We start from the raw sequence: 26870 nt of genomic DNA, 5'->3' as shown, positions 1-26870 counted from the left end.
GGATTTGCTGATGCCTGTACAGCCCGTGCTGATGACTTGCTTTTATCACCCTGAGCAATCAGATCTGGCGTGTGAAACCTTTCACTCATCCTTAATAGAAAGGGAATTGAGGCCGGGAGCCCTTGCCTAGTACCTGTCAAAGCAGAAGCACGTGACAGCGGCTTTTTTCGTGACGGTCAGCATGAGCCGTGACATCCGCCGGAGGCAGGGCAGGAGTTTGCCGTGGGAAAGATGAGCTGGGAGACAGCCTTGCCTCTCCCAGAAATACCAGCATCCTCAGACAACGAGGAAACATTTGTGGATGGGGATTTTTGTCTTTCCTATGTAAGCCTAGTTCAGTCCTGCAGCCTGCAGCACCAGGGTTATGGGCCAAGCCCAGCTGCCAGGTGGGTTTAACTTGGCTCATTGAGCTTAAATGCTAAAGCCAGAGGAGTTTGCTCCGTCCCCGGGGAGGGAGAGGCTGTCCTGCGTTTTGTGCCTGCTTCACTTTGGCAATTGCTTTCCCCAGGTTTCATCGCGCTCACCTGTAAATAACTCCTAAAAACACCTCTGCAGGTGATAATTAATTGGAGAGCTGGGTGGCTGCTCCAGCTAAAAGTACCCGACTTGTGGGTGTCTGCTCCTCCTCATCCTCCGGGCGCTGCTGGGGTCTGGAGCCAGCCATGGTGCAGCATGGTAGGACATTGCAAGTGATGTCCTAGTGGCTAGGATAGGACATGTCCTAGCTGATAGGACATCTAAAGCTCCAAGCCCCAGGCTGTGGGGTACAGCTCACCCCCTGGGATGCTGCAGGGAGCAGAACCTCCTTTGGGATAACTCTGGAGAACGATGCAGGGCCTGGGCATGCCACGCGGGGAACGTCAACCACTTCCCATGGGGACTGTTGCAGGGGGTTGTATGGTGCCGCCCATATCAGCATTACCCTTGTGCTGCTCCCCAGGCTTCCAGGGAGGAGAGCAGACCTCTGGACCATCACAGCCATCGTGGCTGTAACCCCAAAGCAGCCTTCTTTGGGGATGCATGTGGTTTTGAGTTGGGTTTCCTTATTTGTTTTTTCGTTTGTTTTTGTGTTTTGTTTTTTTTTTTTTTTAAATGAGGCTGTTGCTGCTCCTGGCAGGTCACCATCCCTTGTCCACACTCACATCGCGCTTGCTCATCTCAAGCGTTCAGAAAGAAAGAAGTCTGAAAGGGGGTTTGGGAGCTCCCGTGAAACCCCTGAACTAACATCACGGCTGGTTGCCAGCAGCAGTAAGTATTTGCTTTTTACAAAACCACCCAAAAGAGAGATCTTTAAACCAATCAAGTCAAGTAATCGCAGGTCTGAGTGAGAGCACATGGGGTGAGGCAGCTCTGGGGCCCATCTCCTGGCCCTGGGAGCCCTGCGCAGGGAAGGAGGGAGTGTTCGTTTGCAGGTCTCTTATGTTTCTTGCACATTCAAGTTGCCAGCATGTTTTGCAAGGGGAGAAGTTCCCCTCTGAGCCCTGTGTCCCTGTGGGGATGCCAGGGGTTGTCTTGGACCCATGGGTCGGGGAGGTGGAGGAGCCTGAGAGCCACCTGGAGCTCCCATGGCAGTGGAAAAACCTCTCGGTTGCCCTTGGGGACCAGAGGGTTGGTGTGAGGCTGCAGAAACCCTGTGGCTGCAGAAGAATGCCAGCAATTCCTGTAATTTCCCGCGGTCTGGCTGGTGGGAAGCAGCAAGAGATGCCGAGTGCATCCTCCCACCAGAGCCAGGGCTGCTGTGTCCCCCAGGACACCCACAGCCCAAAGCCAGAGGGGCTCTTGCCCACGTTTTCCAGCTGGGGGGAGGGGTCCAAGGGTCACCAGAAGAGCCAGCAGCAGCACTGGCTTGCACTGGTGTTTTTCCTCAGCCTTAGTCTTGCAAGCCTGGATGTTAAAATCCAGGCAAAAATAAAATAAACACTTAAGAAGTCCCTGTGTGAGAGTGGAAAGTAACAGCTCTCCTCTCCGTTCACAGCTCCGAAGGGGTGCTACGTGAGCGCTTGGTGATGCTGAGAGGCTGTGGGAGGTGTTTGTGCCTCCGCTCTCCAAGGGCAGCGAAGGGATTTTGGCTGCTGTGTTTTGGCAGGCGTTTAAAAAGAGTGATTTGGAGGGTTTGCTGGAAAAGCTCAGGCCGCAGTGCCTGGAGCCCTGTGGCCATGTGGAGCCCATGCAGCTTAGGGAGAGGAGCGATGGCTGGCCCTGCCTCAGGGGGAGCACCTTTTTGGGAAGTGACCCAGTCTCAGCTCTCTTGCTTAGAAATCATAGAATCGTCCAGGTTGGAAGTGACCTTTCAGATCATCGAGTCCAACCATCAACCTAACGCTGACAAAACCCATCACTAAACCCTATCTCTATGCACTTTGTCTACCTGGCTTTTAAATACCTCCAGGGATGGTGCCTCAACCACTTCCCTGGGCAGCCTGTTCCAATGCTTAATAACCCTGTCAATGTAAAAAATTTTCCTAATACCCAGTCTAAACCTCCCCTGGAGCAACTTGAAGCCGTTTCATCTTGTCCTATGGCCTGTTCCCTGGGAGAAGAGACCGACCCCCACCTCTCTACACCCTCCTTTCATGCAGTTGTAGAGAGCGAGAAAGTCTCCCCTCAGCCTCCTTTTCTCCAGGCTGAACACCCCCAGCTCCCTCAGCCGCTCCTCACAGGACTTGTGCTCCAGACCCCTCACCAGCTCCGTTGCCCTTCTCTGGACCCGCTCCAGCACCTCAATGTCTTTTTTTGTGGTGAGGGGCCCAAAACTGGACACAGCACTCGAGGTGGGGCCTCACCAGTGCCCAGCACAGGGAGACGATCACTGTCACAGTCCTACTAAATGCATCGTGGCCAGTGATTTCTCCTTCCCCCAGTAAGGGACGCAGGGGCTTGGGGGGTCTCTGCACTGCTTAAGGGGCAGCATGGCTCTATGTGGCACTCAATTAAGGGACAATAAGAGGGGATGGTATCCTCAGCGTAACTCTTCCCTTGAGAAGGTGACACTGCAGCCCCTCCGGCTCCCTCCTCTGTGCCAAAGCCGCTTGTCCCCCATGCTTAGACTCCTAATTCACTCTGAAAATCATCTTCTTTCAGTAGGGTCCATGTTCCTGGAACACAGAGAGATAAACAAGTTGCTATCGGCTTCAAACCAACCCACCTGGGCTGGCTTGTGGGGAAGGGTGGCCTTTTCCTTGCTCCCTCCTGTTGGTGGTATTGTAGTGTCCTCTGCTGGGCACAGCTGAAATGGGACACGACATGAGGGTTGTCCCCTAAGGCTCCTCTCTCATTTTTCCAGTGAGCCAAGGCAAAATAAAGAGCAGGACAAACTAGTGGAGGCCAAGGAGAGCGAAGGGATAAGGAGAGGAGGAGGGTAGCTGGTTTCTGCTGCTGTCTTGCTTCAGCTTTGGTAGAGATGTTTCTGAAATGAGAACCACAGGATGGGCATTTTGCATCCTCCTCTCTTTCTCTTAGCTCATTTTCTCCACCTACGTGAGAGGGTTTGTGTTGGGAAAAAAACCAAAACAAAACCCCAAACCAGTTGCAATCGGGATTTTTTTTTCTTTTAAATCTGTTCATCTGATTTGAAATCAAGGGGTTTATCTCTCATCCGTGCTCATATCCTCATATCCATACCCTCATGACATGAGGAAGTCACTGTATCAATCCAGAGCCTGTTTGCAGCAGAATACTCAGAGAACTTCTCTGTAAGGGAATGTAAAGTGGGGTTTTTTGCATCAGACAGCTGCTGGAAGCCAGCCCCGTGCTCGGAGATGACTGAAACCACCGTGGTTGATGGTGGGACAAGCACTGCGAGGTCTTGCTGGGTCTCATTTCTAGAGGCACCACCTGACTTTGCACAGATGCACTGCTGTCACCTGCCTCCAGCTGGGACAGCCAGAGCTGTCACTTCGGGAATGTGTGGAACTACAAAAGCTGCATTTTAAAAGCAGGTCAGCTCTTACACAGCGTGGGGACACTCCCCATGTCCCAAGGAAGGGTTTCTTTCTGTTTACCAGGGGCAGGAGGAGGGGAGGGAAAGGCAGAGGATGAAAAGCAACAGTTGGCATTGGTCCTGGACAGTTTGCGGGTGGTGTGGGTGCCCGTGAGAATGGGGCACCGCGATGGGGACAGGCTGAGGAGGAGAGGGACTTTCTTCTTGAACTTAACTTGCACTGAAGTACCTGTTTTTTCAAACAGCAGTTGAAAATAACAGCACCAGGTACTTAGCTGGACTCCTGTGCAAAGGAGGGTTGCAATGCTGTATCAGGATGGTCCAGCCTGTTTTGAGCCCTGAATATTACCTTCTGTTTAAGATATTTTCTGGCTTTTTCTATGCCTAGTAGCGAGGACTGTGGCAGCCTCAGGGTGTAACCTCTCAGCAAGCACCAAGTCACCAAGGAGTGAGATAATAACGCTGGGAACTGGGTTTTGTGCACTGAGGTGGCTTTCACACTGTGGTGCATTGAGCCTTTCCCTTCTCCAGCTCTCTCTCCATGATTGACAAGCATCCACCCTAATATCCCTCAGTCAGAAAACTCAAGAGCTGTTATCGTTAGCATTGGTGATTTATTTATTTATTTATTTATAGAGGGGCAGTTTTGGTCTTTATCTGAACATCACTTACAAAGAGACTATCGGTTGGGTTTCATAAATACTGCTTATGAAGGTTTCACCAGCTCACAGGTAAGGTCCAGATACAGCGCTGTGCCTGACGGAGAACTTGGGTGAAACACCAGTGGCTTTACAACTACTTCCCTGCCAAAACTTTAATTGAGTTCGAGGTATTGTAAACACAAACAAAACACATTTAGGATGTGCGTCTGGCTTGTTTTATGTGACGTGTATTGTCAGTGCATAACATTTGCCTCTTCTATAACAACAGCTGTACAAAGATTTCAAAGTGCTTGATCAACCTGACAGTCTTACACTACAGCAAATGATTCTCCCAAAGCCCTTGAAGCAAAGTCTAATGAAATTCCTATCTATCTCCATTGCAAAGAGAGGTAAAAAAAAACATCACCCTGAGTCCTCTGTACACCAAGACATGGAATCCAGGAGCCTTGGACTTCACACTAACATCTTCCCAAGTGGTTGAAGCACTCCTACACAAATTATTTTTAACAACTGATTCTTAATTAAAGGCAAAAATTATATCAGTGAAACAACCCCTCCCATGATGCTAGTTTAAATGAACGCTATTATTTCTTGACTGAAAGTCAGCAATTATTTTAGTGAAATTTGGGATGTTCTCTGATCCTTCCAGTCTGGAGCAGAGGCCTTAGCTCCCACTACTGGTTTCATCTGCTAGTGGGACTTGGATTTGGTTGGCTTTCTTGTTCTTCCCTTCTTACAGCAGCACCTGCGGCAGCAGAACAGGCAGCACTTCAGAGAAATGAAGAGGGAGAGGAGCACCACGGCAAGGAGGAAGGCAATGACGTCCAGGGAGTGGTACTGGATCCAGTTCAGGTCGTGAGCAGCAGGTCGCAGGTGTGGGGCCCCTTTGTGTCTCATCACAAACTCCACCCAGTGCACGGCCAGGTCCAGGGGGTGGATGGGTCGGTCGAGGTGAAGATCCGAGAGGCGCTTGATGTTCTCTTTGTACCTGCAAAGAAAAGACATTGGGTTTACAACGACTTGTGCTGCTGAGACCGAATCCCCAGAAAAGAAGGATGCATTGTCAGTTGTCTGATGGGCCACTGGAGGCTTCGCAGGTGGTGTTTCCCACCGCCCTGCGCCATGAGAAGGATAATGGCAAAGTTATGGACCCAGAAAAGTGCTGTTTTCAATGACAAAGAAAGGAGAAAAGATATTATTAAAAGAAGCAGAAAAGCTTCATTTGAGCTGTCAGCAAAATCTCTGTGGTGAAGGATGAAGGCAACTGCCTGAAATGTGAGACTGGGTATAGAAAAGCTGTCTAGCTACAGAACAAGTAGTAGCATTGCTATAAGAATGGCAGTTAGGAAACAATGTCAAATAGGTGCCATTTCTCAGAAACAAGATGGGGAAGAGGATGCCATGGACTTAGAGGCGCTAATGACAACAGAGAATGGGAGTAGGGAAGAGGAGGGTATGTCTTAAAGCTCCCCTTCACTGTGACGCCGTAAAACACCTTGGGCGTGTTGACTACAATACTGTGATGTCTCGCGTGGTTCCCTGTGCTGCCTCAGCATACCTGCACATATTCCTTCAGCTCTGTGCTGGAATTGTCCAGCCTTGCTGAGCCAGGCAGCAGCTGACTGTGCTCATACAGCTCCTTAGGAGCACTAGTGGGGGGAAAATGACCGAGAAAACTGGTCTGTAAAATAAATGAGCAATAATAGCTATGTTCCTGCCAGTTGGAAGGCAAAGCTTTCTGATGCAGTACAGCCAGCCTCTGGACTATACCCAGGCACTGCCACTTGTCTGCTTCCTCCTGCTGCTGTGCAGACAGCATCTCTGGGCAAACCTCATGCAAAGAAAACCAGCCAGGCAGCTGAGCCTTTCAACCTTTTCAGGCTCCCCACTGCCATCGGTCACCACTGATGTAGGGAACAGAAGTGGTTTGCCACATTTCCCTTCACCACTTGCCTTTTCTACCACATTGTGCCAGCGCCCTCTACCTCGCTGCCTGGTAAATTTGGCTTTAAGCAGGTGACACATCTTTTGTCAACTTGATTTCTGCCATTGCACTTACACCCCATCTTCTCTCATACTGAGAAAACTGGTCTGTAAAGCTCCCCTTCACTGTGATGCCTTAAAACACCTTGGGCATGCTGACTGCAATACTGTGATGTTTAGCGTGGTCTGTGATATTCTCAGATCAGCCAGTTCTTGTCACCTCAAGATTATAATCCCAGGCAGTGAGAAGGACGGTGCTGTTACAGGGACAGGACAAGATTAACCGAGGGCAAGCATCAGCATCTCAGTGATGTAGCTTTCTATATCAAGAAGGCATCGAAGAAGAGACTGACATTCTGTTCAGTTGGAAGCTAGCGTGCTGGTGTTACACAACAGTAGGAGGAGAAAGGCTGTTTCTGTTACTGACTTTTTATCATTAATGACTGTTTTCAGGGCAGTGGATATGTCCTTCGAAGTCATTTCAAGTATATTCAGCGTCAGTCCTGCTCCCCGTGACTCTACTCTCTTGGCGTTGTCCATCTGGTCTCCAAATAATGGCATTAGTACCATTGGCACCGCGTTGCATATGCCCTCGTAAACACCGTGTGAGCCTCCATGGGTAATAAAGGCACGAGTCTTAGGGTGAGCTGTGGAGGAAAGAAAGACTTGCTTAGCTATTTGATTTGTTAAGTCACAGGAACACATCCATCGGGAAAAAACTTGCACAAAAATGGTACTGGTAGGTATAAAACAAGAACTTTGGGCTATCATATGCATCATTACTTATGGACAGACTTAGGGCTGCGGAGAACAAGACTTTACAGGGGATTGAATGAACCTTGGGTTGTAGAGCTCTGTCTTGGTTTGAGTAATCTCAGGAAAGCCTTGGATAATCCTCCAAAGCTTCTCAGATTCTAGGATGAAATCAGAGCCAAGTAACATTAAAGGAGACGTTACCATTGCTTACTTTTTTTCACTTCTTCCATTTGCTGGTTTTGCAGATCTCCCACAACTGAGCCCTGTTGTCTAACCAACAAATGCACTCCTGGCAATAGCACGTACAATTTGACTGCTTGAAAAGCCCAACGATCTGTCTGGAAATGCCCACTCAGGGACCTTAGATTTTCTTCTCAGTCCAGTAGACAAAAACATGACAGAAATCCATGGCTGGGTGTTGAGACTGGCTAGTCAGAGATAAAGACTCCCATTTCTGACACTAAGGGTAGTCAAGTGTTGGAAAACCTTTCCAAACAGTGTTGTTTCATAATTCGGCAACTTTGACGTGGCATCAGATAAGTTTCTAAAAGATGGGCTCTGGTTCAAACAGCAAAGGCTGTAAGGGAGTCCTGTGACCCCCAGTGATGCAGGCAGTCAGCACGGATGATGCTAAGGGAGCCTTACAACAGCAGTATCCGATTAAAACAAACACGCTGCTATCCCTCAAGCATCTAAGACCTACCTAGAAGATCATTCTGTGGCAGCCATTTGACGAGCTTTACGTTCTTTGGCAGGTTGGGGGGCACCTCTCCTGTGTAGCGCCACAAAACCTTTCAAGAGAAGTAAAAACAATGTCAGTTCTCAGCAGCTGGCCTCTTGCTGCTCCTCAGTGGGGCTGAAAAGCACAGCTGAGAACATCTGAGAACATCCGTGGTGCACAAAACCTGTTTTGTCATGCAGAGCCGCTGGAGGGATAGCTTCTACTGGCATCAGGGAGCAGGAGAAAGAAGGGAGGACCAAGCATGCTGAAACCCACAGGTAATCATATACTGTATTTGAAAATAGTGTTGAATTGCTGTGCTTGAAGGGGGAGAGGGAAACCATACCGTTTGAGGGACTGATCCCAAGGCATCTGCGATTTCTATGGCTTTCTTCATAGGAATCTCGGAGACCATGGAGCCCAGCGAGAAGACAACAATGCCATGTTCTCCAGAGGCATTCACAATAGCTTCAAATTCCTGCCAACACAAACAAAATCCCTTCCATGTCAGATGCTGTAATTTCTGTCATGTTCCCAAAAAACTACCTGGAAAGGCAATACAGTGAACAGTCAATACAAGGAAATTATGATCAGAAAAATTACAGAGAAATGTGTCCCAGGAAGAAAAAAAAAAAGGCACAGGTGGATGAACAAAGTTATGGAGGCGTGTGAGTGCCTGCAGAATTGAAGCTCGAACTGAGATTCAGTCTGGATAGGAGAAAAAAGTTACTTTAAAACAGTCATGTAGCAAAGTCTGCCTGCTCAGAGACATCCCTTTCGGTGCAACAGAAAAGATGCTGTACCAATTAAGGAGATCAATTCATCATCATACTTCTCCTGGCAACCAGTCCTCAGGTGAATACATTGTGGTTTATTTTCACATTTACTCTAAGTCAGATTCTCTGGATTTAGAGTTGATGCTCTTCTTTTCAGACCATGCAGCTGCAAGAGAGAATTAAGATTTTGAAAAGTGTTCTGACGGTGGATAGCTCTATCTTCTAGTATCTGGATTTATTGGGTCTGCTTTGAGTATGATAATATGGAACCGCTGCCAGGCACAGGTTTGTTTTTATATCTGTTTTGTTTGATTTAAATAAAAGAAGGACTAGGAGATCTGTCACTGGCATCCAAGAAGAAAAGGATTCTGATGAAGCATAAAAACAGCCAAAGGCTGGAACAAATATCTTATGCCATAGAAAAATATTTGGTAAAGCCAGGGAAGGAAAGATAAAACTGGAGGGAATTGCTGCAGGCATCAGAGTTAAACGAGTGGAATAAAATTAACTAAATGTTCCCATAAGTCTGCCAATTGAAACACTATCTCTACGGTCTGAGGGGATAACCAAGACTGACCCTCTTAGTTTGTGCTCTGTAATGTATTTTTGTGGCTGACCAGAGTGCCATGGCCCTTTGCATGGGACTAGATCCCAAACAGAAGGAGCCATCGAGGGTTTGCTGAAAGCTGCCCCCTGAACACTGGACTTGATGCACTCCTGGGGGCAAACAAGCTGAAATGCAGCTCTGATTTCAGGGCTTGGTTCTGTCCTACCAGATTTCTCTGAAGACAGGCTCTCCATTAAGGCATCATAGATATCTGGTTGGGAACTCGGGGCTCGGTTCTGTATAAACTCACAGACATCTGGGAACTGCAAGATCCTCCCCAAAAGACAAATGTGCTTTTGGTACAAAATTTTTTGGCCAGTGGTTGACTTGCTTCTTGCAGCTCCCGATGCAGCGGAACAGATAGAGCTATTTCAGGGTGTATTTAGCTCTATTGATTTTCTGTGGGACCAGTTTTACTCTGTTCTTGAAACGTTTTTGTGTGCCAAGGTCTGACTTTCTTCTCAGAAGCACCACTACCATTATGAAACTTTTTGCAGCTTTGGAAATAGGCAGGTTATTTTACTAAAGTCTTTTAAACCAGCATCTGAGTGTATCGGTGGGTACTGCACACAACATTTCTGAAATACCTGCAGCAGACACTCACTGAAAAATAAGAGAAAGCACTAAGAGTTGGGAGGATTTCTTAGTGGAAAGTGGCAGATACCCATATTTGGGAAGTTTGGTATAGTTCAAGCAAAAAATTGCAGTCCAGATCTGGGACAAAGTATTTTATGCAAAAGAAGCAGATCTCTTGCTGCTTCACTGGAGCAGGTAGGGATTTTGTTCAGGTCTGCCACAGTCTCTGAAATCCCTGCAGGAACAGTCCTCTGCTCAAGGGCAGAGGACTAGGATGATTTGGCCTGCTGCATTACCCTAGTTAGCACCAAGTCTTGTAAACAGGTATACAAAACAAAATTACTGGAAATAGGCAGCCAGAAAATACTCAAAAAGCCCCACTTTTCATGCATGCTTGTCTGGGAATCCGGAGATCTTGCACAAAAGAACTTCTCATTGCACAAGGGATGAAGAGGTACAAAGTGTCTTCCCAGCCACTTCCACCTCGCTCTTTCTCCTGTAACTATTTGTACTGCCAGGAGCTCCATCTCATGGTGAGAGCAAACAGCGCAGTCATAGCTAAGCTAGGGGAAGAAAGGTAACTAACCTCTGATAATGCTTTTTCCCGAGTGCAGCTTATGCCTCCGATCAAGATCATATTAGGCATTAGGGGCCTGGGGTACTCAAACACAAAGTCATATTTCATGAGCCAAATAGAAGCGTGGCTGAACAGTTCAAGCACTGTTGCCTCTCGCTGGAGGAATTCTTTGATCAAATGATCATACGGAGAATGAAGGAAACTGCAAGCCAGGGAACTGCTGAGGCTAGCTAGGAGGTTGCCCGTGCGCTGGAGGAATGCCATGCGGTCCGTGTAGCGAGTGAAGAACCTGGGAATGTAAGAGGGAGGATTTGGGCAGAGGGTAGCATAGAAGTCTAGGCTGCACGGCAGTCCCCGTAGGAGGTACACAGAAGGTAGGGAGAGGTGTTCAGCCACTATCTGTCCACATGGAAAGAAAGGATCCATAAAGACAGCATCAAATTTGCTTTCTTCAAGGTATTGGATCAGCTCTTTGTTAGACAGAAGACGTTTGCAGGAATCAAAGAACATGGTTGTAATATTTGCCATTTTTGAGAATTTTTCCAAGAAGGGTTGAGGTGTGAAACTTCTGTACCCCAGCTTTTTAAATTCTGCCTCCACATACTCCTTGGTGTAAGGCACAGAGTATGTTTTCATGGTATAATACACCGACGAATCTATCCGCAAATTTATCTCTGGCGCAACCACCACAATTTCGTGTCCTCTCTGTCTGAGCCGCTCCACAACCGGGCGCATGCTGAGCCAGTGGCTGCCATCGATAGGTACAACCAAAAGCTTTCCACCTTCAGAAAAGGTCCACAGGAGCAGGAAAAACACAACCCAGGAGGCAGGAGAATTAGATCCTGGATTTGACAAAGTCATTTTCCTTCCACTATCAGCAAAGTTTCGAACAGCTGCAAAACTGTTGCAGGGGACGAGGAATGAATCGTGGAGTACTTTGCACTTTAATCCTAACTAAGGTAAGTGTTTAATTTTTAACGGACTGTATGTTTGTGGGCAAAAATGAGGGTAATTTTTAACTGTGGGTAAAGGTTGGGTATATCATCTGTGCCGGTGAAGGCTTTAAGTAACGGGGCGCTGCAAGGTAAAGTTAAATGTTTGAATTAACATTGGAGGATTCAAATGCTCAAGGAAGAAGCATCAAGCAGTTGGCAGTGTGTCGCACTGGAAGGCTGAGCAGAGCTATGAATGGGACATAACCCCTGATGAAGCAATCACTATCTTATTAACATCCAGTTACTGATGAACTCCCTGCCTTGAGTTTGCTCAGCTGATTGGAACCAAAGCTCCAATCAGAAGTTGGATTACCTTGCGCTTTCAGAGTCTAAACAAGAAGCAATGATTGACAGAGATCTGATATACAGGCGGTTGGATAAGGTTTATCTTCAGATTTGTTTTTATATTGTAGCAATTATCAAAGTGAAAGCCCTGTAGTAAATGTGATGCAAGCTTAGCAATAGTTTCTGCTGTTGCAACACCACCGCGGTCTGAAAAACAGAATAAATGACTGACATCTGCACTATTTGCACAGCCCTCTACGGAGATTTAAACAAGCTAGGGAGGGAGGGTAGATAGTTACAAGCCCGACAGGTCCTTTTTCCAATCATGGTCTGATATGCTATCTTACATGGCTTCTTACACAAATTCAGAGGCAAAAGAGCTCCCTCTACCAGCTTTGATTGCATATTCCTGATTTTGGGGATTCATCCGCGCTATCAATCTTTGTTGCACAATGTAAGTGCCTGGACATACACACAGAGTTAGTTCCACGTTTCCAATTTTTGTCCAATCATGTCTCCTGCAATTAATCAGTATTGCACAACTGTTAGGGATATAAAAATCATATGACCTAGAATTACTTTGTCATTTATCTACATATAGCATATGTGCCAAGATTGTCTGATATTATGGTGATACGCTTAAAACAAGGTAAGCTATACCTAGGCAGCTATGCAGCTTAGACAGCTTCACCCAAGCTCTCCCAGAGAGAAACCCTTCAGCTGCTTGCACTGCAACAAAGCTAAGGTCTTGTGATCATCTCTCAGAGTCTGAGATTCCCACTTCGAAATCACACCATCCTGGTATTCGATCACGTATCGGATCAAGCACAAATACTACTATAGGAAGCACTTAGAAAAGCAAATCTTAAATAATTGCTAATAAATGCTATAATACCTTCAACGTAAACAATGACAAACCTTTGATAACGGCTTCTTCTGGTCACAGTTGATGCCACCAATATAGACCATATTTGGCATTATTGGACGCGGATACTCAAAAACAAAGTCATATCTCATCAGCCAGACGGATGCTTTGCTAAACAGTTCCAGTACTGTTACTTCTCTGTGAAGAAACTCAGAAGCTAAGTTCTCATATTTTAAATAAAAATAATAGCAAAACAAATTCTCTGAAAACCCAACCAGGAGGTTCTTCACACGCTCCGTAAAGGTCATGCGGTCTGAACTGGACATGAAAGTCCTTGGCACATAAGATAAAGGACTGGGACACTGTGTGGCTTTGTAGTCTAAGGTACATGGCAGACCACGCATGAAGTACACTGAAGGGAGAGAGAGATGGTCAGCAATAATTGGTCCACAGGGCAACACAGGATCCACCATAATGGCATCAAATTTGCTGTCATGGAGGTACTTCATTAGTTCTTCATCATATAAGAGATGCCGACAAGTAGAAGAGAATATGCTGGTCATTTCTGATATATTGCTGAGTAAAACTGTAAATTTTTCTAGGAAAGAAAGGTTATCAAAACTTCTTTCACCGATGGAATGGTAGAATCTATCCAAAAACTCCTGTGTGTAAGGCACAGGGTATGTTTTGATGCTGAAAGATTGTGAGCTTTTCATGAGCAAAGTGGCTTCAGGAATCACTGCAACGATTTCGTGCCCCCTCTCCTGGAGTTTCTCTAGAACCACACGCATGCTCAGCCAGTGGCTTCCATCCTGAGGCACAACCAAGAGCTTCCCACCTTCTGCCAAACTCCAGAAAGAAAGAAAAAGAATAAGTCCAGTGTATGCCTGGTACCTCCACATAACTGTCATGGGGCTGTTGGCAGGAAAAGAAATCAACTATTCCTCCTTACTTCTTCCATGCAGCATGTGAAAGCAAAAAATAGTTGTACCACATTTATAGCTTGATGGTCTTTAATCTTTACTTCTAGAAAGTGTTTGCTAAGATAGGTTGTTGGAGGCCAAAGATTAGGTTTTAAAACAGCGATAAGAGTGCTATCAAGGGATCTAAACCAATAAGCATTTCCATGCATTTACGTTACAGAACAATTTGCAGGGTCTTTGATTAGCAGAGGTAGCAGTTGTTATTACAGGGATTTTTCTGTTTGAAGTGAGTCACTGTGCACTTGACTGTCCTGTGCCAGATTCAAGTCAGGAATCAACTTTCATGGCCGCTGACCTTCTCCAGAGAGCTTATAATACAAGAAGCATGTTGCACTACTGATATGAAAGACCTAAACCTCCAACTTTCTCCTTACACTTTTGCTCAGAAAGGTCCCCGGAGTTCACACACGATGTTCTACATGGTAAGCAGGAGCTGACATGCCAAGTAGTGGGGGCACCAAAGTTCGGGTAACATATTACCAAACACCTTTTTCTGTAAACAATGATACAGCACAATATGCAGCTCTTGCTCAAGAGGGGCCGTAAGAGTTCATAGGTGAGCGGCTCGAGGCCAAACCTCTTTTTGAAAGCAATGATGCAGCAAAATTCATAGGTGAGAGGCTACAGGCGAAACGTTTTTTTGAAGTTCTTAGTAATAGCTACTTTTCAAAAGAAGTTACCAGGACTTGGCTGCGGTATGAGCCAGCGGGAAGTCCACACTTGTGTCCTATGCTTACCAGAAGAAGGGGAGAACAAAATTTCTGAGCTGTTTCTGCATGTGCTATGATAAGATTTTTAAGGCAAAAACATGACATCTGTGTTGGAAGTCCTGTTCTCTTTAATACTCAACAGTAGACTACAGCTACTCAATGGGGAGTAACAATGACAATGGAGCCAGTTTTTTTCTGGGTAGCAGTAAATAGTAATAAACACCAGTTTGAGAGACTCATACTGAACATTTGGAAAAAGCTTTTTACCTCTGAGGTTTTGAAAGTTTGCCTGCATGTGATCTGATGTGGAGGACAGTCCCACTCCAAAGACCTGTTTAGATATCCAAATCAGGTTGATTTGAATGGGATTTAAGTGCCTAGTTATTCTTGAGAACCTGGGTTGAAGCTCCTGCAAACGAAACCCAGTGGGTAGATGGGGGAATGAAATAGGTGCCTATAAACAAAGAAATATCCTTAGACAGGGAGAACATGCAAAGGCACATGAAAACTTTCAAGATAAACCTAGAAAAGCAGGTATCCGCAGTTTGTGCTTGAAGGAGGTGCCTGACCAAGCAGATCTCATCTGCCATTAAGGCATGTTTCATGGAAAGGAAAAAGGAGGATGCCAAAAGTCTGCAAGTTTGCAAAAGCAAACAAAGATACAGGAATGGTAGCTACACAAGAGCAATTGCTGACTGGAGAAGAGAGACCAGTTTAGATTCCCCAACCAACCACACCTTATTGGAGAGTGCTCTGAATGGTTTCTTCATGCTGTGCAGCAGCCTGGAAGAGTTGTCTTGGAGCAGGTAGGAGTGATGGGAAACCAGCGATAACCACATTCCAAAGCTCACACTAAGTGCGTCCTAAAAAGTTTATTTTGATAGGAGGTTTTCCATGCGGCATGTTAAAAGAAGTGATTCTCCTAAGCCCTTCTCTAGACAGCAAGGAATGCTGCAACGGCTAAGGAAACTGCATTAAAGAGGAAGGAGTTTCAGACATCAATACAGTCCCATTCTGCAGCCTGTTTAAGCAAAACTTTCTCTCTAGCTGGCACAGTGAGGTGACATTAAAAAACCATATACTAAAGGAGGTAGACAGAAGGTATTCTTATGTGCCAGAGAGTTCTCTGCAGCACTTGTGTGTGCACTTTCACGTTTCAGGGATAAACAGATCTCACATAAGAAGGCGATGGAGCATTACATATGCCCTAAGGTGGCAGTACACACTCAGGCAGCCAACCCGGAGTTGCAGACGTACTATGCTAACATAGAATGGGCTCTTCAATCTCCCATTTGATATAAAGTCAAATCCATGTAGTCTTCAAGTTCTGCTAACATTTCAGCCAAACATACATTATCTCTGTAACACTAATATAAAATGCTATAAACCAACATTAAAGTGAAGAGGTAAAAAAAACCCCGACCAAACCCTTAAGGCTAACGGCACGTTCATAAGAGTTTAAAAGTTGTGTCACTGGACTTTGAGCAACACACAAACACTCTTTCACGTGTGTATGAGCCCAGAGACTGAATGAAGTCCACAAGTTCAGCTCACAAGTCCAAAGGCAAGGGTGAAAAGAGCTATCTATCAGGAGAATGTAAAGCTGAAGTAGAGTTGAGTGCCAAGGTTGTACTGGCTGGAAATGGTACAGCGAATAGCCCCAGTGAGAGGAATCCATGAGTATCTCTTTTGTAAGCCTACAAATCCTGGCAGTCAGAATGTACCTCTTTGTCCTGGTTCCTGCAGGGACAGGGTTAATTTTCACAAGAAGCTGGGATAGGACACAACTGGGATTGGACCCCAAACTAGCCAAAGGGGTGTCCGTACCATGTGAGGTCATGCCCAATATAGAGCTGGGGAAACTGCTGGGGGCTGGGGCAGGATCACCTAAAACACGGCACTCTCATAACCACCCAAATCCTTTTTAAATTCATAGGTTTTTGTCCACAAAACAAAAAATCTGCTGGTGTTGAGAGGCAGATTTTTTAATATTTTTTAAATTTATTTTAGGTATGGTATGAAAAAGCACTGCATTTCGTTTGCTTTAAGCTTGTTGATGCCTCATTTCAGTGTTAGTCATAGGTCAAGCATTGGGAGAAACTGCCTATCAGTTCTCCTTTCACCTTCGCCACACTTTTCAGGATTTTATAGACTGCTGTCACGCATCCTCTGTCATAGTTGTTTTCCTAGGTTTAGCTATACGGTTTATTCCATCTCTGCTATTCTAGACTGAGTGCCAAGTTTGAACGCTCTTAAAAATGCTTCCTTTTTACTGTGTGTGTTTCAGCTGTTTCTAAAAAATAAGCCCTGTTTCACTGTTTTGCGAAGTCAATATCTGAAAAACTTACTTAACAGGAAGAGTTATTTCTAAAAATAGGAGTTACGATGTTATTCCACAAACCACAAAATATATTTGAATACACATTTTAAAAAATCTGAAATAAATCCAACATTCATTCCATAAGAATAAAGTAAACTCACTTATAATTTATTTTTATTTTTATGATGCCAGTTGATACTTTAAATAGGGAGCACCACTGGCCTGGGATATGCAAAAAGAATGCCCCAAGCTGGAGAAATGGGCCAACAGGAGCCTCCTGAAGGTCAGCAACGGCAAAAGCAAAGTTCTGCCACTGGGATGGGCTAACTCCATGCCACAGGACAGGCTGCAGTCCAGCTGGACAGACAGCAGCTCTGTGGAAAATGACCCGGGGTCCTTGTGGACAAAAAGTTGACTATGAGTCAGCAGTGTGCCCTTGCAGCCACAGAGGCAAGAGCATCCTGGGTTATATGAGTACGAGTGCAGCCAGCAGTCTGAGAGTGGTGATTCTTCCCTTCTGTTCAGCTCTTGGGAGACATCTGAAGACCTGTACCCAATTTGGGGCTTCCCAGTATAAGAAAGACATTGATGTGCTGGAGCAAGTCCAGCAAAAGCCAAGAAGATGGTTAGGAGCAGGGGACCATGAGGTACAAAAAGGGGCTGAGAAAGATGAGCTTGCTCAAGATTCAGGAGTGAAGAGTAACAGGAGATCTTATTGCTGTTTTTAACTACCTTAACAGAAGGGCATAAAGAAAACAAAGCTGTACTCTTCTGACAGATTGACAGTGACAGGACAAGAGGCAACAGACATAAGCTACAACATGGAAAATTCAAATTGGATATAATAAAGTGTTTTCACTAGAAAGGTCATAGGAGATATTCAAAACTTGACAAGACATAGAATGGAACAACCTGAACTAACTGCACGTGCTTTGATGAGGAGGTTGGCTGACAGGCATGCAAATGACCTTCCAACCTAAGTATTTTATGACTCTATGGCAATTCAAAACATAGAGAATCCTTTTTTAAAGAAAAAAGAAAGGAACATGGAGGAAATCATCAATGACAAGGTGGACCACAGGATGAGCGCAGGTCTCCTCAAATGAAAGTCTGCCTCGCACCACATCAACAGTCCTGAGCAAAGAGGCCCTGAGCAACGTGCTCTAGTGTCAAAGCTGCTTTGAGCAGAGGCACATGACCAATGGGGAGTTTCCCAGAGCTACATTCATTTACAACACTTTCTCCATTTCTATACTGTGATAAAAACAGATGCCTTCACTGAAAGGAATACTGGCACCTCGTTGCAAAGCAAAAACAGTTTCAAATCCTTTTATGCACAGAAAGGGACCTTTCTAACAAAACCTGCATTACAACTTTCCAGAGTATGTAAAAGCCTGCAAGAATGACAAGAAAAAACAGAGTATGACCCACCTGAGTTAGCTTCTTGTGAGCACAGTTTACTCCACTAACCAGAATCATGTTGGGCATCAATGGTCTTGGATAGTGTAAAACAAAATCTAGCTTCATGAGCCAAATGGAAGCCTTGCGTAACAGATCCGGCACAGTCACATCCCGCTGGAGGAACTCAGAAGCCAGTTTTGCGTATGGTTGGAAGACAAAATCACAGAGAAAATAATTTGGGATGTCAAAGATTAGATTCTTCACCCGCTGGAAAAAGTTCATGTGGTCTGTAAGGTCTGTGAATACCCTGGGGACATAAGAAGGGGGATTGGGACACTGAGTGGCTTCAAATTCTAAACCACATGGTATTTGCTGCAAAAAAAGCACTGAAGGGACTGAAAGATGCTCAGCCAGTATCTGCCCGCAGGGTAGTAGTGGATCTGTAAAGACAGCATCAAACTTGCTCTCTTCAAGATATCTGACAAGCTCTTTGTTATACAGTAAGTGTGTACAGGTAGACAGGAACATGGCAGAAGTATTTTTCACTCCTTCATATGTTTTAACAATTCTTTCCAGAAAAGATCCTTCTGCAAATACATCCTGGCTAGTTCTCCAGAAAGTGTAATCCAGTTCCTCCTGTGTGAAAGGGACTGGGAACATTTTCATAACAAAATTCTTTGTTGGCTTTATGTACAAACTGATCTCAGGTGCAACGACGACTATTTCATGCCCCTTCTCCTTGAGACTGTCCAACACTTCCCGCATGCTGAGCCAATGACTCCCATCCACCGGCACCACCAGCAGCTTCCCACCAGCAGCCACACTGAGCATGGACAGGAGCAGAACCAGCGTCGCCATGACGTGCGGATGAGCACTAAGCAGCAGAGCCATTTCTGCAGAAATCTGGTGAGTGCTGCCCAGAAAGAAAACCACTGGCAGCACTGAAGCACCAGCTTCCGTGCTTTAAAGCAATCTGTGCTACAACATAACTTTTGATCCTTCGAGTTATTTGCTGTGTGGTAAATGGATAATCATTCATTTGATAAAAGGCTGCATAATAAGCATTTAATTCCAGACAAGTCCACAGCCTGGTGGTGTTTGGTGGACCCACCAGTGAACCCCTATTTTTTTTCTATTAGAGGAGCAGTACAGAGTGTCCCAGGAAGGAGGCAGGGGTGGTTCTGGGTGGAACTGTACTCTGAGAGCTTCCCTCTGGCTGAACTTTTTGCAAGTGCAGGAGATGTGTCACATCCACATCACCATTCAGCCTGGCAGAGGCTGCTCCCTTCCTGCTGAGTAAGACCTGCCCCCTACTCACCTACCCACCTGTCTCTTTGAAGACTCATCTCTAGGAGGCCTGTGGCCCCATAGCAGATGTGGAAGAGCTGTTTAAATTTGTTTATGGAGTGAGAAGACTGATGAAGATGGGAGCACAACAAAAATCATATGTTAAGCATCAGGAGAGTACTACAGGTTCCTGCAAAGGCACAAATAAATGAGAATTTTGATGAAGTTCCCCCATGTGATGTGTGATAGCCTGAAGAGCTGGACTCACAATAACTCCTTGAGGCTGGTGCAGAATGTGTGCTCTTTTGTTATACAATGACTATGCCCACCCCCACCATGAGTGCTGGTGGAGTTGGAGGATAGGGCTGTTCCCTCCTCAGCCTGCTAAGACCTCCTCTAGAATGACTTTTCCTCTGAGGCCTCCTAGATGGGAAAAGTCCATCCACATCTTCCTTTGGGAACAGCTCTGGGTCCATCTCCTTCCTTTCCTCCTTGATGTTTAATGGGAGACCTGTTCTTCCAGATGCAGGGCCAGCTGTTTCACACCACTGCAGTCATCTGCAAACACACAGAGCCACTGACTCCCATCTAGCAGCACCATTAAGCAGCTGCTGGTGTGGGGCAAGGGGCGTAGGAGAGAATAAACCCTGCAGTGGTCTGAGATTACGGAAGAAAGTGACATCTTCTCAAGCAAACTGTGTTGAGGGATGCACAGATTTGCTTTTGTCAGTTCTTGTTGACAAGAAATTAAGAGCATTTATATTACGGTGACATCACACAGTCCCTGGAAGTGTTCAAGGCCAGAGCAGGGTAGGTTTAGATTAGACATTAGGAAGAAATCCTTTACAATGACGGTGGTGAGACACTGGCACAGGATGCCCAGAGAGTTGGTGGAGGCCCCATCCCTGGAGACATTCAAGGACAGGCTTCATGAGGCTCTGAGCAACCCGATCTAATTAAAGATGTCCCTGCTTACTATAGGAGGGTTGGACTAGATGACCTTTAAAGGTCCCTTCCAACCAACACATTCTATGATTCTATTCTATGATTTGATAAACGTCTGGATAACAAGCACTAGAGTTCAGCAGTCTACACAGGTGGGTGGTTAAGAGCGGTGGGTGCATCAGATAAGTCCCATCTGTTTCTATCAGAAAAGCTTTGGCAGCTCTTTTGCCTTTGAGAAGAACCTGCCAAGCCCCCATAGTCCCTTCAGGCACATTGAGAGTGATTTTTTTCTCAGGTCTCACCTAGCCATCACCAAGGTGAAATCTCCTGAGGCACAGAGATGGTGCTTCTTAGCCTGAGAGTCCACGATCTGCAACATTCCTGCTGATTCTGGCTTTGGAAATACCGGTGTGAAGGAGCAGACAAATACATTGACAAAGGTAGAAGTGGTAAGGCCGCAAGGGTGCCCCAGGACAGAAGCCTAACATGCATTTCTCTGGAAATACCAGGCCCTACTACAACCGTTTACAACATTATATGGATTATACCTAACTGCAATGCTTTGACAGCCCCTCAGACTTGCCTGCTGCACTTCCATCACTCACTAAGATAGAGACAAGTTACCCAACCCTACACAAAATGGCTTCAAATATGTGTAATGAAAAATGACTCAATTGAGCATACTTTATAAATGAAAAGATATAGCTGTCTGCACAGAAAATGGAAAGTGAGGAAGAAAGTGAGGGAAAAATTATTTATTTTACAAATATTTGCCTAAGTCACACAAAACGGGAACTTGATTCCTATCTGCAACACAAAATTCCACCCTTGTGAACACAGAAGTCTATCAGAGCATGAAGTAAAAACAGAGAGCATGACCCACCTGAGTTAGCTCCTTGTGAGCACAGTTTACTCCTCCAATTACAACGATGTTGGGCATCAAAGGTCTTGGATAATCTAACACAAAATCCAACCTCATGAGCCAAATGGAACCCTGGCGCAAGAGATCTGGCACAGTCACATCCCGCTGGAGGAACTCAGAAGCCAGTTTTGCGTATGGTTGGAAGAAAAATTCACAGAGAAAATAATTTGGGATGTCAAAGATTAGATTCTTTACACGCTGGAAAAAGTTCATGCGGTCTGTATTCTCTGAAAATATCCTGGGGACATAAGAAGGAGGACTGGGACACTGAGTGGCTTCAAAGTCTAAACCACATGGTATTCCTCGTAAAAAAAACACCGAAGGGATTGAAAGATGCTCAGCCAGTATCTGCCCGCAGGGTAGTACAGGGTCTGTAAATACAGCATCAAACTTGCTCTCTTCAAGATATCTGACAAGCTCTTTGTTATACAGTAAGTGTGCACAGCTGGAGATTGACAAAGCAGACACTTTTTTCATACCTTGGTATATTTTCAGAAATCTTTCCAGAAAAGAACCTTCTTCAAGTACATCTTGTAGAAATGCCTGGAAATTTCCACTCATCTCTTCCTGTGTGAAAGGGACTGGGTACATTTTCATAACAAAATTCTTTGTTGGCTTTATGTACAAACTGATCTCAGGTGCAACGACGACTATTTCATGCCCCTTCTCCTTGAGACTGTCCAACACTTCCCGCATGCTGAGCCAATGACTCCCGTCCACCGGCACCACCAGCAGCTTCCCACCAGCAGCCAAACTGAGCATGGACAGGAGCAGAACCAGCGTCGCCATGACGTGCGGATGAGCACTAAGCAGCAGAGCCATTTCTGCAGAAATCTGGTGAGTGCTGCCCAGAAAGAAAACCACTGGCAGCACTGAAGCACCAGCTTCCGTGCTTTAAAGCAATCTGTGCTACAACATAACTTTTGATCCTTCGAGTTATTTGCTGTGTGGTAAATGGATAATCATTCATTTGATAAAAGGCTGCATAATAAGCATTTAATTCCAGACAAGTCCACAGCCTGGTGGTGTTTGGTGGACCCACCAGTGAACCCCTATTTTTTTTCTATTAGAGAAGCAGTACAGAGTGTCCCAGGAAGGAGGCAGGGGTGGTTCTGGGTGGAACTGTACTCTGAGAGCTTCCCTCTGGCTGAACTTTTTGCAAGTGCAGGAGATGTGTCACATCCACATCACCATTCAGGCTGGCAGAGGCTGCTCCCTTCCCTTGGGCAAGATCTGGCCCATTTCGGTCACTCTTTGAAGACTCATCTCCAGGAGACCTATGGCTCCATAGCAGATGTGGAAGAGCTGTTTAAGTTTATTTCTAGACTGAGAAGAGTGATGAAGGTGGACGCAGGATGCCAGGTTTGTCTGCAGGATACATCACACGCGCTAAGTGGTACTTGCAGTATCTGAGACCTGCCTCGGGGAATGGAGGGGTTGGCTTTGTGGTCTCGGAGGACAGAGCAGAGATGTCTGAACACTCTTTGAAGGGGACTTCCCATGAAACAATTCAGGGCCTAATTCTGGCTTCTTTTCTGTCACTGGCAAATCTTGCATGGTGTCCAGCAGCAGTGGAGTTGTATGAATGCTCAGGTGGCAAATTACAGTGTACATGAGGATGTCTGTAAGACGCCACAGCCACCTTGGACATTGGTGGAACTGCCACACAGGCTTGGTGACCTTACCCCACAGTGCACAAGTCCTGAATAATATGATTGAAGAGAAGGCCACAGCACAGAAAAGAATAACCCAACTCTCCAGGCTCTCCCACAGAGCATCAGAGGAGGCTCTCCAGTAAGAACTACATGTATTGCTGTCTTCTATGTCCAAGGCACTCAAAGCACATGCCACACCTGAGAGGTTAGCATAATCACCGAGGCTAGTCACGCTGTGCGGGACACATCAAAGCAGAGCTGCTCCATGTCTCCATTCATTAGAACTGGATTTTTAAGCCCGGAAAGAGCTTTTAAAGTTTTGTAGGCAGTCTGTCGGGAGCTGCTTGTAAAACAAATGGAGCACTTTGTCCTTCTGTCCAGAAACACTGGCAATCACTTTGGCTGGTGGACACAATGTCCCATCACAGACCTTCACTAGAAGAGTTTCTCTTCAACTAAGCATACTTTATAAATGAAAAGATATAGCTGTCTGCACAGAAAATGGAAAGTGAGGAGGAAAGCGAGAGAAAAATTATTTCTTTCACAAATATTTGCCTAAGTCACACAAAACGGGAACTTGATTCCTATCGGCAACACAAAATTCCACCCTTGTGAACACAAAAGTCTATCAGAGCATGAAGTAAAAACAGAGAGCATGACCCACCTGAGTTAGCTCCTTGTGAGCACAGTTTACTCCTCCAATTACAATGATGTTGGGCATCAAAGGTCTTGGATAATCTAACACAAAATCCAACCTCATGAGTCAAATGGAACCCTGGCGCAAGAGATCTGGCACAGTCACATCCCGCTGGAGGAACTCAGAAGCCAGTTTTGCGTATGGTTGGAAGACAAAATCACAGAGAAAATAATTTGGGATGTCAAAGATTAGATTCTTTACATGCTGGAAAAAGCTCATGTGGTCTGTAAGGTCTGTGAATACCCTGGGGACATAAGAAGGAGGACTGGGACACTGAGTGGCTTCAAAATCTAAACCACATGGTATTCCTCGTAAAAAAAACACCGAAGGGATTGAAAGATGCTCAGCCAGTATCTGCCCGCAGGGTAGTACAGGGTCTGTAAATACAGCATCAAACTTGCTCTCTTCAAGATATCTGACAAGCTCTTTGTTGTACAGTAAGTGTGCACAGCTGGAGATTGACAAAGCAGACACTTTTTTCATACCTTGGTATATTTTCAGAAATCTTTCCAGAAAAGATTCTTCTTCAAATACTTCCCGTGAAAAAGAATGGATACTTGCATCCACCTCTTCCTTTGTGAAAGGTGTTGGATACATTTTCATAACAAAATTCTCTGATGGTTTTATATGTACATTTATTTCAGATGCAACGACAACTATTTCGTGCCCCTTCTCCCTGAGACTGTCCAACACTTCCCGCATGCTGAGCCAATGACTCCCGTCCACCGGCACCACCAGCAGCTTCCCACCAGTAGCCAAACTGAGCATGGACAGGAGCAGAACCAGCGTCGCCATGATGTGCGGATGAGCACTAAGCAGCAGAGCCATTTCTGCAGAAATCTGGTGAGTGCTGCCCAGAAAGAATATACCCAGCTCCACAGTTTTAAGCAATCTGTGCTCTAGTTCTCCAGATGATCTTTAGACTTATTTGCTGTGTGGTAAATGTATAATCATGGGTATGGCAAAGATGGAATAAGAGGTGTTAAACTTCAGCCAGTTTGGCAGACAGTAATTAGAGCAGCAGCCAGAGTGGGAAACACCCACCTCTTTGTATTTAAGGACATTGGGATTTACAGAATGATTGGTCTGCTCAAAAGTGCTGATTAACAGATCATTAATTTTCCAAACAAGGATTTTCAGCATAGGAAAAATCCTCCCCTCCTGCCAGACCAAATAATTTTCTATTTGTAAAAGATTAGAAAATTATTAATGCTTCATATGGGAAATGGCCTGGTTTCTTTATCATTTTTATACTTTGACATTGTAATGAAAACGGAAGATTGGCTACTCAAGTTCAATTCCCTGAAAGGCCTCCTTTTGGAAGAATGAAGTAGGGGCTGGAAGGAGGAAGGACAAGGGCAAGGTTCTTGCCAGATATATTTAAAACTGGATTAGCAACTCAGAAATGCTGTTCAGGATCAGCCTGGGAAGACCACACCCCAGAGCCATGAAAGCAAAACCACCACTAATGGATAGACAGGATTTGCAGTCAATCAATCAGCCCTAATTATGAAAATTACCGCACAGAAGTAATTTCGAACATACAGTAATTTACTCTGAAGGTTGATAATATGCATCAGAATTTTTTTAAGGACATTTACCGAACTACTGCAGCTCTAGGTACATCTTTTGTAGGGAAACTTTTCAGTAGGCAGCGTAAGCTGTTGCAGATGTCTCAGTGCTGGCTGGCAGCTACACAAACCTCTAACATTTTTACAGAAAATTACATAAGGAATCCATGCGATGAAAGGATAAACTTAGACTGACAAAGCAACCAGAACATTATCCGCCGACTGACGCATTATGACACTTTATCTCTAAATTATGAAAGGATGGTTCTATTAATGGAAAAGATTCGTTGTTTTTAAAAATCAATTGTGACTGTAAAAGAAATAGTTTCAGGTAGTAATACTGATCTGGCAAATACAAGCAGCCTGCTAAGACAAGGATCACCCTCACTGGTGGGTGTGTGACTCTAGCGAGAGTGCAGTGATAAACTACTTCTTCCCTAGTCCAAAGAAAACAATTGTTTAAGCAAAAATGCTCAGATCCTGCTAATGCTATTGAAGAGTACCTGCAAGAGTGGGAGAGAATTAAAATCAACTCAGGTTTTTTACCGATTTTCTTTGTCTTTACTGTATACCTTACTGCACGCCTAAATCCCACAAACTCATGTAGACAATTATATACACACAGAGAGAGCATTTGCAAACAGCCTTTTCCCTTCAAACCTTAATATATTTTATCAAGGAAATCACTGACCTGAGATAATGGCTTTTTCTTTCCACAGTTTATACCTCCAATGAAAACTATGTTGGGCATCACCGGCATGGGATACTCAAAAACAAAATCCATTCTTTTAAGCCAAATGGATCCATGGCTTAAGAGCTCCTTCATTGTTACTGGTCTGTGGAGAACATCTGAGGCCAGAAGTTCAAATGGCAAATAGGCAAAATTGCAAAGAAAGGATTCTGATGATTTCAGAAATAAGTTTTCCACGCGCTGGATAAACGTCATGTGGTCCGAGTTCTCTGTAAATGTTCTTGGGACATAGGAAGGGGGGTCTGGACACTGGGTAGCCTGCAAATCAAAGCTGCAGGGGAGTCCCCGTAAAAAGAAAACCGATGGGACAGAGAGATGCAGAGCCAATATTTGTCCACATGGTACAACAGGATCCGTGAGAAGAGCATCAAATTTACTCCTTTCAAGATATTGCATCAGATCCTTATTGTGCAGTAAACTGGTACAGGAGGAGACATAGACACTGGAGATGACCTGAACTTTTTCATAAAGCGCAGTAATTCTTTGAAGAAAAGGCCTTCTCTCAAAAAGATCATTCACAAATGAATGCATGCTTGCTCCCAGTTCCTCCCTCGTTAAAGGCACTGGATACGTTTTGAGAGTGTAATATTCAGATGCCTTCACGTTCAAGTTTACTTCTGGTGCGACAACGACAATTTTGTGTTCTTTCTGGCTGAGGGCCGCCAGCACTGAGTGCATGCTGAGCCAGTGACTCCCATCCATTGGCACCACCAACAGCTTTCCACCATCGGCCAAGCAAAACAGAGACAGGAAAACCAAAACCCTCGTAGAAACTAAGCAACTGTATTTACTTACATAAGCCATGTTCCTAGAAATCCAAAGTCTCTTCGCCTGCCCTGACCCAACCGTTTTTAAGTAGACCTACGGCTCCCTGCCAGATTCTCA

The 26870-nt window shown here is 45.3% G+C and overlaps 2 protein-coding genes and 1 pseudogene across 9 annotated transcripts in view; all 3 read right to left on the bottom strand.

Annotated features, from left to right (window-relative positions):
• Positions 1-4534: 4534 nt before the first annotated feature.
• The window catches only part of LOC141746618 (UDP-glucuronosyltransferase 1A1-like), a 37597-nt gene continuing 15261 nt past the window's right edge, over positions 4535-26870 (bottom strand). For 2 of the 8 annotated variants that reach the window (XM_074595464.1, XM_074595465.1), the window contains exons 2-5: positions 8409-8540; positions 8045-8132; positions 7013-7232; positions 4535-5590 (exon numbers count right to left, since the gene is read on the bottom strand). In XM_074595464.1, the coding sequence (XP_074451565.1) occupies positions 5293-5590; positions 7013-7232; positions 8045-8132; positions 8409-8540 (738 nt within the window). In that variant the 3' untranslated portion in view covers positions 4535-5292. Of the gene's footprint in view, positions 5591-7012; positions 7233-8044; positions 8133-8408; positions 8541-10607; positions 11524-12796; positions 13655-18187; positions 19064-21272; positions 22226-26870 lie in introns of those variants that run through there. The other 6 variants (XM_074595471.1, XM_074595470.1, XM_074595466.1 and 3 more) reach the window with 6 other exon arrangements.
• Positions 22506-24527, bottom strand: LOC141746675 (UDP-glucuronosyltransferase 1A1-like; annotated as a pseudogene).
• LOC141746673 (UDP-glucuronosyltransferase 1A1-like) lies at positions 25708-26789 on the bottom strand. The gene is made up of 2 exons (XM_074595647.1): positions 25926-26789; positions 25708-25737 (listed from the first exon to the last, which is right to left on the bottom strand). Exons 1-2 carry the CDS (start codon positions 26787-26789, stop codon positions 25708-25710), a joined length of 894 nt encoding a protein of 297 aa, XP_074451748.1.

The sequence above is a fragment of the Larus michahellis genome, chromosome 7 (assembly GCF_964199755.1).
Source record: "Larus michahellis chromosome 7, bLarMic1.1, whole genome shotgun sequence".
Taxonomy (NCBI): domain Eukaryota; kingdom Metazoa; phylum Chordata; class Aves; order Charadriiformes; family Laridae; genus Larus; species Larus michahellis.
Note: the sequence above shows the minus strand (reverse complement) of the source record. Positions and strands in the feature narration are given on the sequence as shown.

Bases quoted from the DNA above. Each gene is read 5' to 3' on its own strand.
- LOC141746673 (XM_074595647.1), bottom strand. From the start codon at position 26,789: ATGGCTTATGTAAGTAAATACAGTTGCTTAGTTTCTACGAGGGTTTTG. The intron at 25,738-25,925 runs GTCAGTGATTTC...CCACTCTTGCAG, and splicing joins AGAAAAAGCCATTATCTCAG to GTACTCTTCAATAGCATTAG.